Here is a 17711-nt window from a genome sequence, read left to right as displayed (position 1 = left end):
ATGTTTAATAGCATTTAATGTATATTTTCTAAAATACAATGGTCTTCAGTCCAATCTTTTTGCCTGAACAACATTAAACAAAGAAGCCAGACTACGTTGCACTTAAAGTGCAGGACTACTAGAAAGTGCCATCCCCAGAGGAGTGGGGAAAGGACAGTTATCAGTCACGCTTCATGGGTTATTGGATGCTTCCCTCTCTTCTTCAGGCATTGAGAGGGTTGTTTTTGTGACAGGCATTTTTGACATCCTACACTTTCTTTAGGTGGCTGATATTCTCACTGTACCTGGAGTCAAATTTCTCAAGCAATGTTGTTTCAGTTAGCTTTCCTTGTTCTCACCTCAGTTCATGTCTCTACCTTTGGGAGTGGAAAACCTTATCTAGAAAGGTTGATGCAGTTCTCTGCAGCACCATCTTTTTTCTAAAGAGACCCTCACATCCTTATATTCCAATGCTGTGCCCAATTTTGGCTGTCCAGGTTACCATATGCAGGCTTCTTTTTAAATAGGAACAGCTCTGCTGCCAGCCCATCTTGATGGACTGTTATTCAGCCAGCCAAGCCACACAATCTGAGACCTATTTGCAGAGCCACCCCTTCCAAGGTTTGTCTTCAGGTGCTCATTTTGTAGAAGTCAGTCCCACATGCCATTTAGAGTCATTGGGCTACAGATAGTGAGAATAACTCTAACCTGGTGTTCAGGAGACCCACATGAGCAGTGGGAGACTCAGGTGTTACAGATATGGCCATTTCCTACAATATCCTTGGGAGACCTCATTGGATTAAGTTTAAGTGCCCTTGGGGAGTCTATTGTATTAAAGAGTTGTTTATGTATTGTTGTGGGCTGCAATTGTATTACCTGTCAAGGAGGGAGCTGTGACATATGTGATTCCTGGAGGTTCAAAGGACTATATTGAACAATGCACCAGACCAGCATGGACTCTTGGAACAAAAAGTGTTATATGGTTTTCCTGGGAAATATATAGGGGGAGGGGAATACAAATTCCACACTTCTGATTATGCAAAAGCCCAACCTTTTGAAGCTACAGTCTGAAGAATGGGGCCATTGTCTGCTGCTCACCTGTTGCATAAAGCCAAGATCAAAAGCCCAACGTGTATAAAGGAAAGACTGAACTATTCATGGTGTGTCTGAACCTGAGACAGTTATGAACTTGTAACCACAAGGAAAATCCAGTTGCTGGTTATAAAGGGTCGACAGCTACCAGGGGTGCAGTTGGAATTGGTGTGATCTCAGGTAAGCTTTTTAGCACATGTGTATGTTCTTTTATGTTTTCTCTGTAATGCTTTTACCCTAAGAATAAATGTGCTCGCTTAGAAAGAGATGTGTGATGACTTATAACTGCTGGCAATACACTATTCATAACCTCTGGGGAAAAAGCAAATAATCTACGGTGGTCTTTTAGATGGTATGGCTTGCTGAGGATATGACAGTGTAGGCAAGGAACTGTGCAACCTGGAAAACACACAGTGAGGGGGGGAAGAGAGAGATGTGCATTTATGCACAAGAGAGGTGATGGAGGAGGAGCCTAGAATAGGTGCCAAGGGACCACAGAGGGATAATATGCTACAGTTGCCCTGAACTGTGGCACTGGGGTCCAGGCCCTCTGCCCCAATGACTAAGTATTTATCCATAGAGGAACAAGCTCAATCAGAGAGCTTGATGGCACCCCACATCCAAGTGGCCCATAGCTCACTCGTTAGAATGGACAGTGAGAAGTAGGGCACCCCTGTTAAATCCTGTCTCCCCTATTGCACGAGAGTGCTTTAATCACTGCACTAAAGAGTTACAAAGTTGGGAGCAGCTGCACCTCCTCTAGCCTCCTACCAGATTGGGCCCCTTGGGCACATTAGACAGCCCAACACCTATCTTCCCTGTTTATGGATTGCCTAGAGTGAGGGAGCAGCACATATTCCCGGGGGCATAAACCTAAGTACTGAGTAAGTTTAGGCACCTACAGGGTTCAGCAGGAATTTTGTGGATTGCTATGGAGCCTAGAACTACTCAGACATGCCTAAGTCTGAGTTTAGGCCTATAAGTGCCTTTCTGATGCTACCTCAAAGAACCAATAATGCATAGGTGACCATCATTACAATTAACCAAGGTAGTCCTATTCCACCCCTTACAGCACAGGAGAGAAATCCACACCTACTTTATCATCACTATAGGAAACCTGAGTCAAGGTTTCCTTGAACTGCCTAGTACTTTTGAGTGCCCAATCAGATACTATAAGAAGACCCCACTTACCAGAAAGTGCTCAGCACCCACACTCTGAAAATCAGGCCCACTCAAATTAGTCTCACTTCATGCACACGCAATCATTAGTTTTTAAAATCTTGGCCCCAAGTTTCCTTAACTTAAGAAGTGGTGGGACAGCAACTTCCTTTTCAAGAGTCAGGTCATAGTTTCTCTATCTGCCAACTTCAGAAAACAAAGTTTCGGGGGCTTCTCTATGCACTAAATATTTATTTCAAAGACGTTTAAAAAACAAACAACACACCACAGGAGGGAGTCCTCAGGAGGTTCCCCTCAGGAGGTTCCATATTTACATACAGTCTACATATAAATATATGGATTACAACCAAGAGTCCTATGTGCATGAAGTGCTAGTGTTGTGGAGAAATCCAGCCTTAGAAACAGCACACTTTCAGCATGCTAGTGGTTACTAGAATTCTTGTGACTGGCCATCTTTTAGTCCTTGCTTAGGCACCTTTGTGGTCTTGGGAACAAGAGCAGAGAGGATGTTGGGCATAACTCCTCCTTCAGCAATGGTCACCCCAGCAAACAGCTTGTTCAGCTCTTCGTCATTCCTCACAGCCAACTGGATGTGTCGTGGCCCAATCCTGCTTTTCTTGTTTTCACGGGCAGCATTTCCTGACAGTTCCAATATCTCAGCAGTCAGATATTCCAGCACAGCCGCCAGGTAAACAGGAGCGCCAGCTCCTATTCTCTCAGCATAGTTCCCTCTTTTGAGAAGCCGGTGGACACGACCCACTGGGAATTGCAGACCAGCCTTTGCTGACTTGGTTGTCTTCGAGGCAGTTGTAGGTTTCACATTTTTCTTTCCACGTCCAGACATCCTAACATCAATCTAGTGCAAAGAAGCGGGTGAGGGGAAGTAAGAGTGAACATTAGCCAGAGGCTTGTCTACACTAGAAAATTAGGTTGGCTTAACTGGGTTGCTTGGGGGTGTGAAAAAATCCACACCCCCTGAATGGCATAGTTATGCCTACCAAAGTCCCCATATAGACAGCCCTAGGTTTGTGGAAGAATTCTTCCATTGACTAAGCTCCTGCCTCTCGGGCATGTGGATTCTCTAAACCGAGAGAACCACCTCTGGGCAAAGGCAAATTATGGTTTTGTGGGGCCCCAGGCCAGAGCAAGTGAGGGCCCTTCCCCACCCCTTTCACCTGCAGTCCCCCCCCCCCCAGCACTCCTGCCGGATAAATGGGGTCAGGGCACGGGGCTTGCCCGGGCCCTCCACCCAGCACTCCTGCTGGGGAGCAGGAGAAGCCCCCCGCACCATAACCCCACTCCTCAGCAGGAGTGCTGACAGGAGCAGGTCAAACCCCCCATGCCCCAACCCCATTCCCTGGCAGGAGTGCTGGGCGGGCAGAGAGGGTCAGGGTACCCATTTTTCCAGGGGCCCCCAATTGGCCCAGGCCCCTAGGCGTGGGTCCCATTGGCCCAGTGGCTAATCCGCCACTGCCCCTGGGCATAGGGAGTGTCTACACTTAAGCATTACAGTGGTATTGCTCTAGCATTTTAAGTGTAGACAAGCTCCAGGATGTCATTATAGTATCCAAGTGTTTAAGCTATAAAGAAGCAGGAGCCAATAATACATCCTCTCACTTTCCCACCTTTATTTGTTTTCTTTAGGAGGAAGGTCCTGATTTTAAGATGCCAGCTTATTAGCAGTAGTTTATCAAGTAAAATGCCTCACGCTCTCTCCTGAAGAAGGAGCCTGTTTGAGTCAGGCAGCGAGTTAGAAGTCCAGTCAAGGGCAAACCACAGTCCATCAAGAGTCTCCAGTAAATTCAGATGGCAGATAGAAAAAGCAATGAAGTTTTTTCCTGCTGCCCAGAGAGAGAAGTGTTGTCCAGGCTCAGGGTCTTCAACCCAAGCTATCTGTTTCAGAAAGAACAGGAAGGCCCCTTCCTAAGAGGAAAGGTCAAATTGGTCAAGAGGTAGAATAAATACATTAAGGCTTTACACATTCAGGATTATTACAGCTTTGAGAAGCTCTGCATGAAGACCATGTCAAGAGCCGCTCCTACAACACTGGGGACCCCAGGCAGGAAAACTAAGCAGTTTCACCAAATCAGCCCCAAAACACAAACTGGTAAGCAACTGCAAGAGTGAAAGGAATTCAGAATTTTCTTATGTTGTAGAAGCCCCCTGAAGTGAGTTTTGCAATCTTTGAATAAGGGGACCTCAATACAGTTTGAAGTTTTTTAAAAACCTACTAAGTTACTACTAACTACTACTGTTCAGTATGTGCACCTTATTATTAGGTAGCTAGAGACCTGTAGCTAGGTTTCAGTACAGTTATTTGCAGGATTTGTTAAGGAGGGGGAACCACTATGATTATTAGAGAAATAAAATTTAAAAGTAGTGAAAATTTTCTATTTAGAGTTGGTGACCATTAAGTAGGGTACCAGATGCAAAGCAAGATGAGTTTAGGCAGAGGGTTCAGAAGTTGAACAGCAATGTCTTCAGGAGATCAGATCCTTTCTCTCAGTATCAGGATTAGGGAGAAGATAGAAGCTAAACTAGTGACTTACATGATACAGAATAGAAACAGAAACAGCAACTGAAGATATTTTGTTTAGAAACCTGCCTTGCGCTACATGTCAAATACAGCTACTTAAGGTCTACTTAAACTAAAATTAATAGATCATTACAGAAGAGACACTTTTCCCCCCTAAAATAAGGTATACTTTCCCTTATGAGAAACAAACACACTTTTACCTTAACCAAATTCTTTACTTATTCTCCTGCCCAGGAACACTACTATCTGAATTTAACAGATTCCTCTTTTTGTCAGTAATAGCCACTCATTAGCAGTGTCTACTTCAGATCATTTGAGCTCCACCTGAATTATTAATGATTCAGTTACACAGCCACACCCCCCAAAATGATTAACTTGATTGTAGGGAGAAGAGAGAAACAACATAAACCTGTGAGGGGAAGATGTTTCTCTATTAGTTGATGAGTTAGTTAGGCCCTGATCCACAAAGACCTGAGTTAGGAGCCTAGGCACTGAATGGGGAGCGATCGGTGCCTCAGAATGCAGACCACAGAAGCCAGCACACTAGTAGATGGGGAGCCGCCTACACTAAGCAATGGAAGCTATTGATGAGCGTGTCTTAAGCCCTGCCCCTCTCACAGAGATAGGTGCCTAAATCCAGGCTACAAGGAAGCACCTATCTCTGCTAGCAATCCACAACAGGAACTTCTCTTCTGCACGTGGGTGGCTAAGCCATTTCTTGTGAGAATGAGCTAGGCAAGCCCTTAATTCAACTCAAAACAACCTCATAACTTGTAGCCTATGAAACTTTGATGCAGAAAACTCTGGTTCAATTCTCCCCTCCCCTCAAGAGGGCAGAAGGATTTGAACAGGGAGAGGCTACCTCTTGGGAACAGTGCTCTAGTGACTGAGCTATGTGATATTCTGACATAGGGCTCCTTCAGTCTCTGCTGTTGCAGCTGTTCCACTTTATATAAATAACTAAAGAGTGTTTGGAGCAGCCGCACTGCATTCTGGGGCCCTCTGCCTCCAGAGATGCCTTAGCCACCAGGTTATGGCGTCATTATTTTTCCCTCACTCTCTCTCCTCCGATGACTTTTTAAATATTTATACATGGTGAGACATTTCTAAGAGGAGATACTGAGGGCTTCCCCTCCTCATCAGAATATCCCATAGCTCAGTGGTTAGAACGCTCTCCTGAAAGATGGAAGACCCCTATTCAAAACCTTGCTCCCCATCAGGGAGAGGGGAAAATTGAACCTGGGTTTCTTGTATACCAGGTGAGTGCATTAACCACTGGGCTAAAAGTTATAAGGTTTGCAAGGGGAGCAGTGCCTCCTCTGGCCATATTTTGAATGGGTCCTGATCCTGTAGGTGGCATCTGAGCACAACTACTGGGTCAGGCAGCCCTCCTATCTCCACCCAGTTTGTGGATGGCTTAGGCAGGAGATAGGCAGCAGGGCAGATGCCCAGAGGCAGAGGTAGATGCCTAGGGAACTTTCCCAGTGAAAATATAGGCACCAACTAAATATTGGGCATGTACAGGGATCAGCTGTAGCTGGAGGGGAGTTTTGTGGCTTGCGGTGGAACCTACAACTTGGATTTAGGTGCCTCAATCTGTTGTTGAGGCACCTGTACCTTTTGTAGATCTGAGTCTTAACTGCTTTGTGTCCCATTTTTCCTATTTGTAAAATGAGTATAATCTATTATTACTCTACCTCGTGGGGTTGTTCTGAGCTCTGATTGGCTGATATTTTACAAAGGGCTTTGAGCTCTTCAGGTGGAAAGTGCTATATGAATGCTAAGTACTAGAAATGATTTTAAAAGTATCTAGAACATACCTAATGGCTTCCAAATTAAGAACCTTTATTTAATTCCTCAACAAACTCAGGGATAGTTTAGTGTTTCCACAAGAGCTGACTTTTTAAAAATGTTTGTGAATATCTATTAACATAAAAATGTTAATTTGCACAGACATGCTACTCTCACTCACAGCGAGGCACAGATTGGAATGAGTGACCTATACCATATTCCTTTAAGATATCCAAGCCTAGGCAGACCCCGTCCCAACAACATAGTGCAATTTGAAGACTTAAGGCCTTAGAAATTTCTGCCCTGTTACATCTGTCTGTCTGTCAGTCATGGCCATGATTTTCATATTAATATATATGTAGTCAGGACTTATGACATATTGGGTCTTTTGTTGTATGCAGTGTAGTTGTAGCCGCCCAAGACTACCTCACAGAAAACAATTTTTCTTTAGCATTTTTACATAACATACTTTGCAAGGCAATCTGGGTCTTAGGCCTATTCTGATATCTCACTTCCTCTGGATTTACACCCATGTAATGAGGTCACTGTTTGCTATTGTTATTTTAAGTGCTTATACAGAGATATACACCTATCTCATAGAACTGGAGGGGACCTTGAAAGGTCATCCAATCCAATCCAGTCCAGCCCCCTGCCTTCACTAGCAGGATTAAGTACCATCCCTGACACATTTTTGCCCCAGATCCCTAAATGGCCCCCTCAAGGACTGAACTCACAACTCTGGATTTAGGAGGTCAATGCTCAAACCACTGAGCTATCCCTTATGATTAGGCCCAGGTAAAATACCCCCAAATCTATTCTCTCTCCATTACATAAGACCTTTATAAATTTTATTTTCTCCCCTCCATACCTATTGCAACTGAGGTTTAGCACTAATTTCTCTTAATTGTCTCTGCTCCTTCCTTAAAATGTCCTCTTCATTTACAGGGATAAAACCAACACCTGTGAGGTTTTGCTCCAGTCACACGTTTTCATTTCACAAGGCCAAACCAGTCTCTGCCCCAGAGCATTCAGATGTCTGAAGTTCTGTCTTTCAGAAGTGTTTTTGCCTCCCTTTGGTACCAGCACACTGTGATGTTCTGTACCCCATGGGAACACTCTACACCCCCCATGTTCATCCTTATAATATGATTGTGTGGTATCTAATGCAAAGTTTGTCATGCCGGGTATCTTCAGAAGGCTCATGTTGTAATGAGAATTGTTATGGTAATGTTATAGGTTGTAATTTCATGTATAGAGTTATGAGGCTGAAAATGTGTCCTCATGGCTTAAAGCAAGCCCAGGCAAAAACTCCCCAAGAGCAGAGGAGCAGTTCACACCTCCTTAGGGTATGGATGGGACAAACCCAGCACAGCCTCATAGGAACAAAGGACATTGGACTAGGCAACAACAAATGATCTATTGGACTCTCCAGTGAGTCACCTCCCTTTCTTTGGTCAGTTTGGGACCGTGATGAGGTAATGCTCATCTGATGCTGCGGGGGAGGGGGGGTGTAAAGCCACAAGGGAAGAAAGAACATGATCAAAGAGAAATATTTGCCATGCTCTTCTACCTCCATCTATAGCCATCACCAACAAGCAACTGAAGAGCCTGACTAAAGGGCAACCAGCCAGCCTGAGGTGAGAAGCATTTAAGTTTGTAAGGGCACTGACAGTGTTAAGATCAGCTTAGAATGCGTTTTGCTTTTATTTCATTTGACCAAATCTGACTTGTTATGCTTTGACTTATAATCACTTAAGATCTATATAGTTAATAAATGTATTTGTTTATTCTATCTGAAACACTGTGTTTGGTTTGAAGCATCACAGAAACTCCCCTTAGGATAACAAGCCTGGTACATATTATTTCTTTGTTAAAATTGATGAACTCCTATAAGCTTGCAGCATTCAGCAGAAATAACTGGATACTGCAAGATAGAGGTACCAAGGGTTGTGTCTGGGACTGGAGATATTGGCTAGTGTCAGTCAGTTGCACAATCCAAGGAGCAACTTACATGCTAGAGGCTGTATGTGAACAGCCCAGGAGTGGGGGTTCTCACAGCAGAGCAAAGCTGGCTCCCAGAGTCACGGATTGGAGTAACCTAGCAGATCACCAGTCCAGATAACAGCAGGGGAATGCCACACACACACACTCCTCTTCTCATCTTGAAAAAAAAAAAATCACTGCAGCCCTCTTACATTTTCACCCACCTGCCACACCCCACACAACCCATAGGGGGGTTGCTGCTACACTCTCCCAGTCCAATGTATACTCTATGAAGGGAGGTAGTTAGCCAGGGGCACAGCTTCCTTTTCCCTCATATGTGCTACCGCCATCTCTGTGGAGCCAGACTTAGGATCTTTTTTTAGAAAAAGGAAATTAAAGTTAAGAGAATAATCTAACTGTTGCCACCCTCTGCAGGAGTCTGAGAGCAAACCTACCAGCTAGAACCTAAATTTAGCGAGTCACTTTCTCCCATGGCTGCCTGAAGATGTTAGCAATGGAGTGAGTTATTTTTTCACACAACACTTTCAAAACAAAAGGTGTTAGTTTGTACTCTCTCCTGCCCTAGCCCCCAAAAAAGAGTGGGTAGGGAAGTTTCATTTTAATTCAAAATTTGTCTGAGTTTAATACAAGAAGATTCACATTTTCTTTATTTTTCAAAAAGCTTTGTCCCCATCAGAAAGGAGATAGGTGAAATGTTTGGCCAGCCTTAGCCTGTCTGCCTACCAGCCAGAGACCCTTGTTATTCTACAGCCACAGAAGTCAACCTGCACAGAATGTGGAGAGAAGATAGTGCAACCATAGTTTCGCAAAGGGAAAACAGGACACCACACAGGGCCAACCTGAGGCCCCTCCCCCGTGAGCCACCCTCCACCCTATACATAGGGCTGGCCTAAGCCCCCCCTTCCACCTGCCCAAGGCCTCTCTCTACCTCTGCACATGGGGCTGGCCCAAGACCTCCTGCCACCAGCCCATATGGCTCTGGCCCAGCCTGAGCTTCTCTCCTGAGTCCTCACTCCCATGTAGGGCTGGTGTTGCTTCACCTCTCATCCCCACGCCACCCCACTTTTTTTGGGGGGGGAGTGCATTTGATGATCAGTTGGCAAGAGCAGACAGGCAAATGCCCGGTTTTGCCAAAAGAGACAGGGCAGCCAGGATAGGGCTTTAGGGTCTGTCTTGGCCAAAACAGGACATATGGTCAGTCTAAGGGAAGAGCATGGAGACCTCATGCTATTACCTAACATGAATTAAGCATAAGTTTCCTCTTTTCTCATTCACTCCACTTCTGTGAAGCAACAACAAAAGAGCTATATGGGGTCATACCAAAGGTCCCTCAAGCCCAGCATCTTGTCTTCTGATCATGGGCAGTGCCAGGTGCTTCAGAGGAAGTGAGAAGAAGAGAGCAATTTGAGGTGATCCAGCCTCTGTTGTCCAGCCTCAGCTTCTGCCAGTTGGAGGTTTAGGGACATCCAGAGCACAGGCTGCATGCCTGACTAGCTTAGCTAATGAGAGAGACACACAAGGTGACTGAGGTGATATCTTTTATTGGACCAACCTCTGTTGGTGAGAGAGAGACGAGCTTTCAGGACAGAGCTCTTCTTCCAGTCTAGGAAAAGTACTCAGACTATCACAGCGAAATGAAAGGTGGAACAGATGCACATAATCTAACTATGTATGTTAAACTAAGGGACAATTTAATGTGGAGTAACCTGTTACCACCTGTGCAGTCATAGGATAAAAGTACACCAAGTCCTAGTCCACTACACTACATAGTTAGGCTGCTTCCATTCAAACCAGAGTTTTAGATTTGATGTGACAGTCCAAATCCTGGGTAAAGGCTGTACTAGCTAAGTGGGAAAATCCAGCTATTCAACCAGAGCAGCATCACAACTGACCTCTGTGGCCCAGAGGAAAGACTTTCCTTGCATTTGAGGTATACATCACGCAGCCAAAAGGCCAAACCATGGCCAGGAGATTGCCATCCTGACTAACTGGTGGTGGTTGAAGGAAGAAAGTGATCTGGCCCAAAATAGCTAACATACCTATGGCAGGAGCTACCCCATATTTGAGTACAGAGCGCTGCAATGGACATCAACTGCCAAAAAACTATACAGAGCTTTATATTTAATTCATCATCATACCTTTTAGACAGTGTCTCTGAAGAGAGAACTACCCATTGCTGATCCATTAAAAAAAAAAACCAAACACAATGGCTTTTAGCTGATCAGGGAGTAATAAATCCATTCTACAGTGTGCATGACCATTAAAGGTATTGGACTCAACTTCTCCATTACAAGTTAATATATGAAGATGGATTTGTCATTATTTTAGCATGTAAAAGCAGAGGTCTTCCATTTCCCTTCATCCCTCCCCACTACAGAGGCCTCTCACTTTCATTACATCCATAGATGCAAAGAATCTGTGCTCTCCCCACACTCTTCTTTTTGGAGATTTAGTTAGACCTTGGAGTCTAACACAGGCTCGGAGGCCAGGCTAGCTTGCCTCTGAGCATGCTTGCTTTGAAAGTGCTAAAGAAGCACGTTGTTTGTTTAAGAGCTGCAACCTAGACTTTTCCTGGAGAAAGTTCATTCTCCCTTCTCCCTGAAGGGAAAGAATAGATCGAGTTAACTGCTGAATTCTAGAAAGTTTATTACAAACATCTAAAAGACACACAAACATTAAAACAAATCACCCTGAGTAATATTTAGCAGTGTTAGCACATATAGAGCATTGATAAACACGAGTCAAAGGAAAGGCAGGAGTAAGTCAGTGGTTACTGGATTCTTCCTGGGAAGCAGTAGCATCCTCTCTTGGTAAAGGATCTTTAAGAGTTTTCTTGGGAAGAAGCTGGGAAAGGATGTTGGGCATAACTCCTCCTTCAGCAATGGTCACATCGGCAAACAGCTTGTTCAGCTCTTCGTCATTCCTCACGGCCAGCTGGATGTGTCGTGGCCCAATCCTGCTTTTCTTGTTTTCACGGGCAGCATTTCCTGCCAGTTCCAATATCTCAGCAATCAGATATTCCAGCACAGCCGCCAGGTAAACAGGAGCGCCAGCACCTATTCTCTCAGCATAGTTCCCTCTTTTGAGAAGCCGGTGGATACGACCCACTGGGAATTGCAGACCAGCCTTCGCTGACTTTGTTTTTCTTGATAGAACTGTAGGTTTTGCGGCCACCACATTTTTCTTTCCACGTCCAGACATTCTAATAATCAAACCAGAGAAGCAGAACTATGTTAGGACTTTGTGACAGCATTCGAGTGCTTGAGCTACAGCTATACAAGAAGAGCCAAAATGGTTGCAAGGTTAAATATACCCTCCCACACCTAGATTTATTCACAAACTCACAAGTAAAGAGAGCCCCTACCTGCAAAAACTCACCTAGATAATTCCCTAATTTCTTCATCTTGAAATACAGCTCACCACCAGTAATTCTCTCTTTAAGCCATCTCTCTCCTACAACAGGTTTTGTTTAAATTTGGTGAATCGTTTTCTCCCATGCCTGCCTTAAGTTAACAAGGAAGCTAATCAATAGTCTACCCAGAAACCACTTTTCTAGAACAATTTTGGTCCCCCTTGCTAAGAGAAGGGCCATGTGTCACCATTCACTCTGTTTGTGCAGCACAGGAGCAGATTTTATTTTTTTAAAACTCAGAAAATAGCTGAGGAATATTTTGCTCTCCTATACAGATGCAGCATCTTTAAGCTTATTTTCTGCTTCAAAGCAACCAAGCCTATTCTTAAGGGACACAAGTAGAGTCTTACCAGCCATGTTCAAGTGCCAAGAACTCCTATAACAGCTTCTTAAGCAGTGTATTCTTAAAATGCTCCCACTAGTTTTTTCACAGGACAGTGGGTGTTTCATGGGGAATTTTTCTGCTAAAGGAAGATACCACTAGGCTCCCTAAGGCTGTTTTATTTAAAAAATAAAATAAAGGCTAAACAAATACCTTCAAGAACCCTAAAGTAGAAGATAGTGGATTCTACAGCCTAAAATAGTAAGAGTAAGGAGTCATGAGATGGTCAGACTTTTATTTCTCTCAAACCACAAGCATCAGTAGGTAGTACTCTTCATAGTATCTACTGAGAAGGTAAAAACTAACTAACTAACTAGTTTTCATCCACAGTTAATGCAGGATATATTAGAGTTCAGAGGTCATCAATTTAAAACAGAGCTATTAAAACTCTTCTGTGTAGTACAGGTGAAAGGCAGAGTACAGTATGAAAAACAAACTGATATTAAGTCTAGGATTCACAATTGTGTGAAGAGATCTCAAGGGAGATTACAAAAACCATACAACACACATGTCTATTAGGCTAGGAAGAAACAGTAAGGCCAACTAAGCAGCCCTACATAGTTACATATAGAGTCAAGAAAAATCCTAGAGATGAACTAAAGACATAAGTTCTACATTACACACAACTACTAATACCCAGTATTATTATTATTATTAATTATTGTTCTTTCCCAAAACAATGCTTTCTCTGAAATACAGTATCTTCACCTTTTAGGTATATACCTTAACTAAAAATCAAGATAAAATCCCATTACCTTCAATAAACCTTACTTTATCCTATCCTAAGCTTATGAGTCACTATATCCAGCAAATGCTTCTTCTAAGAGAAGCTAGCTGCCTTCTTTTTAACTTCTCAACAGTAGCCATCTTATTAGCAGCTTTTATTCTAGATCAGCTGACCACCTGGATTATTGATAAGCCATTCACACCCCCCACAAACTAGTAAACTTTATTATGGGTGAAAGCAAGAAATCTATTACAAACACCTGAGAGGTGCAGGAAGTTTCTTTTATCTTATCTGAATTAAGACTGGAAATAAGGGTGAACTGTCTCCAATTGGTTTTTAGAGGAAGTCAATAAACTGGTAGTGACACCACTTGTTTGTTAAAGGGTATAAAAAGAAAAATCTTAACGGGTCCATTGTGAATACCTCCCTGACAATGCTGAAGGTGATTAACATGGGTCTCAGCACCCTTAAATTTAGCCTGTTTGTAAGTACTGTGATCAAATACTTATAAAATGTTTTGTTATTGTTTGAATGCAATAAATTGCTCATTATTTAGGCATGTTTAGACCAACTGCATAAAGTACTATTTGGCCTTTGGATTTAATAAAGAAATTTATGGTAAAATTGGTGTTTGGTGATTTCTCATAGTACTAATTTCAAATATTATTAGAAATTCCAACAATCCATTTGTCTGAATAGCCATTAAAACTGTAGGTCAGGCTGCATACCTAGGCCCTCTAGCCTGGATGTATGAAGGGGCTTGGATGTTGCAATACTCAGCATTGCAATGCCTCATTTTTAGGCACTTTGAAAATCATGGGCTCTACAAAGCTTGATTTAGGTCCCTATGCTCCCTGTTCCTTGGCACCTGTCTCTCTCCAAGCATTATATAGGATCTACAAAAGCCAGCACAGTAAGTAGGGAGCAGCCCATGATAGACTATGGCAGATGCTGATGAGGGGAGTGTGTCCTCACCCACCACCCCTCAAGAGTTTGGCATTTAAGTCAAGGTTGGAGAGACGTGCATAGGGCGAATGAGAATGAGGTAGGGTACCTGCCTCAGACCACAGAAAGACAGGGATAGTATGGACAAGGCATAAACCTCCCTTAAAATCGTTAATCCAGTGATTTTGCTTCTTGTACTAGCCTCAGAGGCTACAGGCTTAAATTGCAGCAAGGATGGGTGGGGCTTAGGTTGGAGATTGGGGAGAAACTTCCTAATTATCAGGCTGGTTAAGCATGGGAATAAATTGCCTAGGGAGGTTGTGGAATCTCCATCACTGGAGGTTAAGAGCAGGTGAGACAAACACCTGTCAGGGATGGCCCAAACTGTGGTTGCCGCTTGTGTAGGGAAAGCCCCTGTCAGGCTGGGCCGGTTTGTTTACCTGCTCTGGCTGCAGGTGTGGCCGATTGCAGCTCCCACTGGCCACAGTTAGCTGCTCCAGGCCAACAGAAGCAGCAGCTAGTATGTCCCTTGGCCCACACCACTTCTAGCAGCTCCCATTGGCCTGGAGCAGCAAACAGCAGTCCATGGGAGCTGTGATTGGCTGAATCTGCAGATGCAGCAGGTAAACAAACTGGCCCAGCCCACCATGGTGCTTACCCTGGTGAGCCGCGTCCCAAAGGTTTCTGACCACTGAGATAACTTAGTCCTGCCATGAGTTCAGGGGACTGGTCTAGAAGACCTCTTGAGGTCCCTTCCAGTCCTATGACTCTATAATGAGGGTACTCACATGAGATATGGAAGACTGCAGTTCTATTCTCCCTCTCTGCCAAATGAAAAGGGATTTGAACAGGGAATTGACTCCCACTCCAGTGTGTGCCCTAACACTGGACTATAAAGTCATTCTTATTTTGTCTTTTCTCCAATAAAGTGGAATGGTTTCAACAAGAGAGTGAGGGAATACCCCCTGCTGCCACCCCCACACCAGACTACCCCATAGCCCTTCTTAACTGAGAGATGATATATTCCTCTTCTTAGGCAGAGAGAGGAATTGAATCAGGGGGTTCTCACAGCCCAAATGAGAATCTCAACTACTGGGCTAAAGGTTAAAAGGGAGGCTTCTTCACCCAGCCATTTTCTGTGAGAGGCCTATAATCACCCCTACTGGATTGAGCCCTGCTGGTAAGATGTTCCTCTGCCCATCTTCTCCTGGTTTCAAGGCTGTGCTGGGCCTTAGGCTTTGGATAGGCACCCAGATGCCTACCTGAGGCCAGAGTGTGCAACACCAGAGGCAAAAAGTTAGGCACTGAGGAGACTTTTATGGCAAAAATGTAGGGGCCAAGTGAGTTTAAACACCTACAAGGTTCAGCAGCAGCCAACTGGGGGGTTTGTGGCTCACAATGGTGCATAAAACTAGGACTTAAGCACCTAAATCTAGGTTTTAGGCACCTAAGTTCCTTTGTGGATCTGGCCTTCACAGACTCCCAGCATAGCACAAACTGGATCCAGCAACTAAGGCCTCGGTTCTGCAAACATGTTGGAATTGGTAATAATACCTGAAATTATTTATATTGATATGGGAAACCCCCAAAATACTAATGTAACCATAAATTCCTTTATTAAATCCAAAGGCCAAATGGTACTTTATACACGTACTCTAAACATGCCTAAATAATAAGCAATTTACTACATCCCAACAGTAACAAAATATTTATATTAAAAAATCAACAACAGACATTGTCAGTCAGTTTACAATAAACAAGAACTGTGAAAGATTACAAAACTCAAGCCAAAAGTAGTCAAGCATGACCCCTGTTCTGGCTTCTTTTGCCTTTCCATTGGCCACAGCTGAGAATAAACCAAAATGTCTTAAATGGAACAAACTGTTTCTTCACATAAGAAAAAGATGGTCCCTTCCCCAAAGAGCATACAATCTAAGGCCCCAAGCCTACGAACGTGTCTATAGTTCTATTCACGAGTGGTCCCTCTGAAGTCAAGACAACTGATGGCCCTGATCCTGCAACCAGCTTTGAAGAGATGGATCTTTGAGCTCAGATGGAACCCCAGAGACGTATGTCTGTGCATAGCCAGTTGCAGGATTGGGGCCAATAAGAGTATAGTTAAGCATGGGAAGAAACGTCTGCAGAATCTGTGCCTTAGTACCCTGAAGTTATTTTAGCATCAAATACATCTGTGTGAGTAAACCTCTATTCTCACGTGAAGCCCAATGGAAATCAATGAGCTTTGCACTGGAACAGGGAGCCCACCCATCTAGATACAGCTGCAAGACTGCAGTCTTATCCTTGATTTAATTGCCTTTTATTGTTATAGGAAGAATCAATAGTAGAGGGAAGCAAAGAAGCACTACGACATCTCGCATTTGAGGTTCTTTATTTAATTGGAACATTCTTGTTTTTATTTTAAACTGGAATTTTTGATAATTCCTTTTGGTATATTTTCAACATTTCCACATTTAGCATTTTTCCTGTAAGATAAATAACAAGTACACAGATTCAACTTGTTATCAAAGACTTTAACATGAAAATTTGAGCTTTTCCTAGCTGGTAAAATGTAGGGTTATGTTTCCACAACATTCCCATATAGTAAACACATAGACCCCAATCCTGCAAACACTTATGCAGGCGAGCAACTAAAAGACCATAAGAACTTTGATACTTGAACTAAGCAGGAGAGGAAAAACACATTGACAACTCAAAATTAAAATAATAGACCCCTAGATTTTAATACCAGAGGAAACTAATTGTGATCATCTACTCTGACATCCTGCATAACACAGGATGTTATTTTATTAATTCCTGTTTCAAGTCCAATAGCAGTGGTAGAACTAGAGCATATCTTTTAGAAAGATAGACACCTTGACCTAAAAATTTCCAGTGATTATGAATTCACCATGACCTTTGGTAAGCTGTTCTGCTGGTTAATTATCCTCACTGTTAAAATATATATACACCTTTTACATAGTCAGAATGTGTCTAGTTTCAATTTCTAGTCAGTGGATCATTTATACCTTTTGCTATGTTTCTAGTGGGGTCTTGCAGGGGTTGGTTCTTGGCCCTACCATATTTAACATTTTTATCAAAAACTTGGAAAAAACATAAAATCATTGCTGATAAAGTTTGCAGATGGCACAAAGATTGGGACAATAGTAAATAAGTGAAGTACTGGGAACAGGCAAACACTACATTTCAGTATAGCTGAATGTAAGTTACATACATCTAGGAACAAAGACTGTAGTAGGCTGTTCTTATAGGATGAGGGTCTCTATTGTGGGAAGCAGTGACTCTGAAAAAGACTTGGGGATCATAGTGGATAATCAGCTGAACATGAGCTCCCAGTATCATTCTGGCCAAAAGGGCTAATGTGATGTATAAACGGGAATATTGAGCAGGTGTAGAGAGGTTAGATTATCTCTGGATTTGGCACTGGTGCAGCCACTGCTGAAATACTGTGTACAGTGCCCAGAATTCAAGAAGGATGTTAAAAAGTTTGGGAGAAGAGCCACTTGAATGACTGGAAGATTGGAAAGCCTTATAGTGAGAGACTCCAGGAGCTCAATCAATTTAGCTTAACAGAGAGAAGGTTAAGGACTGACGATCATATTCTGTAAGTATGGGGAAAGGAAATTTGATAAGAGGACTTAACAGT

The 17711-nt window shown here is 43.3% G+C and overlaps 2 protein-coding genes across 7 annotated transcripts; both read right to left on the bottom strand.

The window, feature by feature from the left end:
• Nucleotides 1-1793: 1793 nt before the first annotated feature.
• Nucleotides 1794-5123, bottom strand: LOC120395647 (histone H2A-beta, sperm-like). 3 transcript variants are annotated; one of them, XM_039520231.1, is made up of 3 exons: nt 4987-5123; nt 3876-4173; nt 1794-3106 (listed from the first exon to the last, which is right to left on the bottom strand). In XM_039520231.1, exon 3 carries the CDS (start codon nt 3092-3094, stop codon nt 2681-2683), a length of 414 nt encoding a protein of 137 aa, XP_039376165.1. In that variant the 5' UTR covers nt 3095-3106; nt 3876-4173; nt 4987-5123; the 3' UTR covers nt 1794-2680. The 3 variants fall into 3 exon arrangements, with proteins under 3 accessions (XP_039376165.1, XP_039376166.1, XP_039376167.1); XM_039520232.1 differs by having other exon boundaries at nt 3959-4173; nt 4987-5122; XM_039520233.1 differs by lacking the exon at nt 4987-5123 and adding an exon at nt 4800-4822.
• A 5646-nt stretch (nt 5124-10769) lies between these two features.
• On the bottom strand, nt 10770-13287 carry LOC120395746 (histone H2A-beta, sperm-like). 4 transcript variants are annotated; one of them, XM_039520422.1, is made up of 3 exons: nt 13131-13277; nt 11960-12084; nt 10770-11783 (listed from the first exon to the last, which is right to left on the bottom strand). In XM_039520422.1, the coding sequence occupies exon 3, from the start codon at nt 11780-11782 to the stop codon at nt 11345-11347; it is 438 nt and encodes a 145-aa protein (XP_039376356.1). In that variant the 5' UTR covers nt 11783; nt 11960-12084; nt 13131-13277; the 3' UTR covers nt 10770-11344. The 4 variants fall into 4 exon arrangements, with proteins under 4 accessions (XP_039376356.1, XP_039376357.1, XP_039376358.1 ...); XM_039520423.1 differs by having other exon boundaries at nt 11960-12034; nt 13131-13257; XM_039520424.1 differs by having other exon boundaries at nt 11960-12080; nt 13131-13254.
• Between the last annotated feature and the right edge of the window lie 4424 nt (nt 13288-17711).

The sequence above is a fragment of the Mauremys reevesii genome, linkage group 1 (genome assembly GCF_016161935.1).
Source record: "Mauremys reevesii isolate NIE-2019 linkage group 1, ASM1616193v1, whole genome shotgun sequence".
Taxonomy (NCBI): Eukaryota; Metazoa; Chordata; order Testudines; family Geoemydidae; genus Mauremys; species Mauremys reevesii.
The sequence above is the reverse complement of the archived record's forward strand: the minus strand, read 5'-3'. Positions and strand labels throughout refer to the sequence as shown.

What these genes read in the sequence shown, in the direction of transcription:
- LOC120395647 (XM_039520231.1), bottom strand. Translation starts at nt 3,094, where the DNA reads ATGTCTGGACGTGGAAAGAAAAATGTGAAACCTACAACTGCCTCGAAG.
- LOC120395746 (XM_039520421.1), bottom strand. Translation starts at nt 11,782, where the DNA reads ATGTCTGGACGTGGAAAGAAAAATGTGGTGGCCGCAAAACCTACAGTT.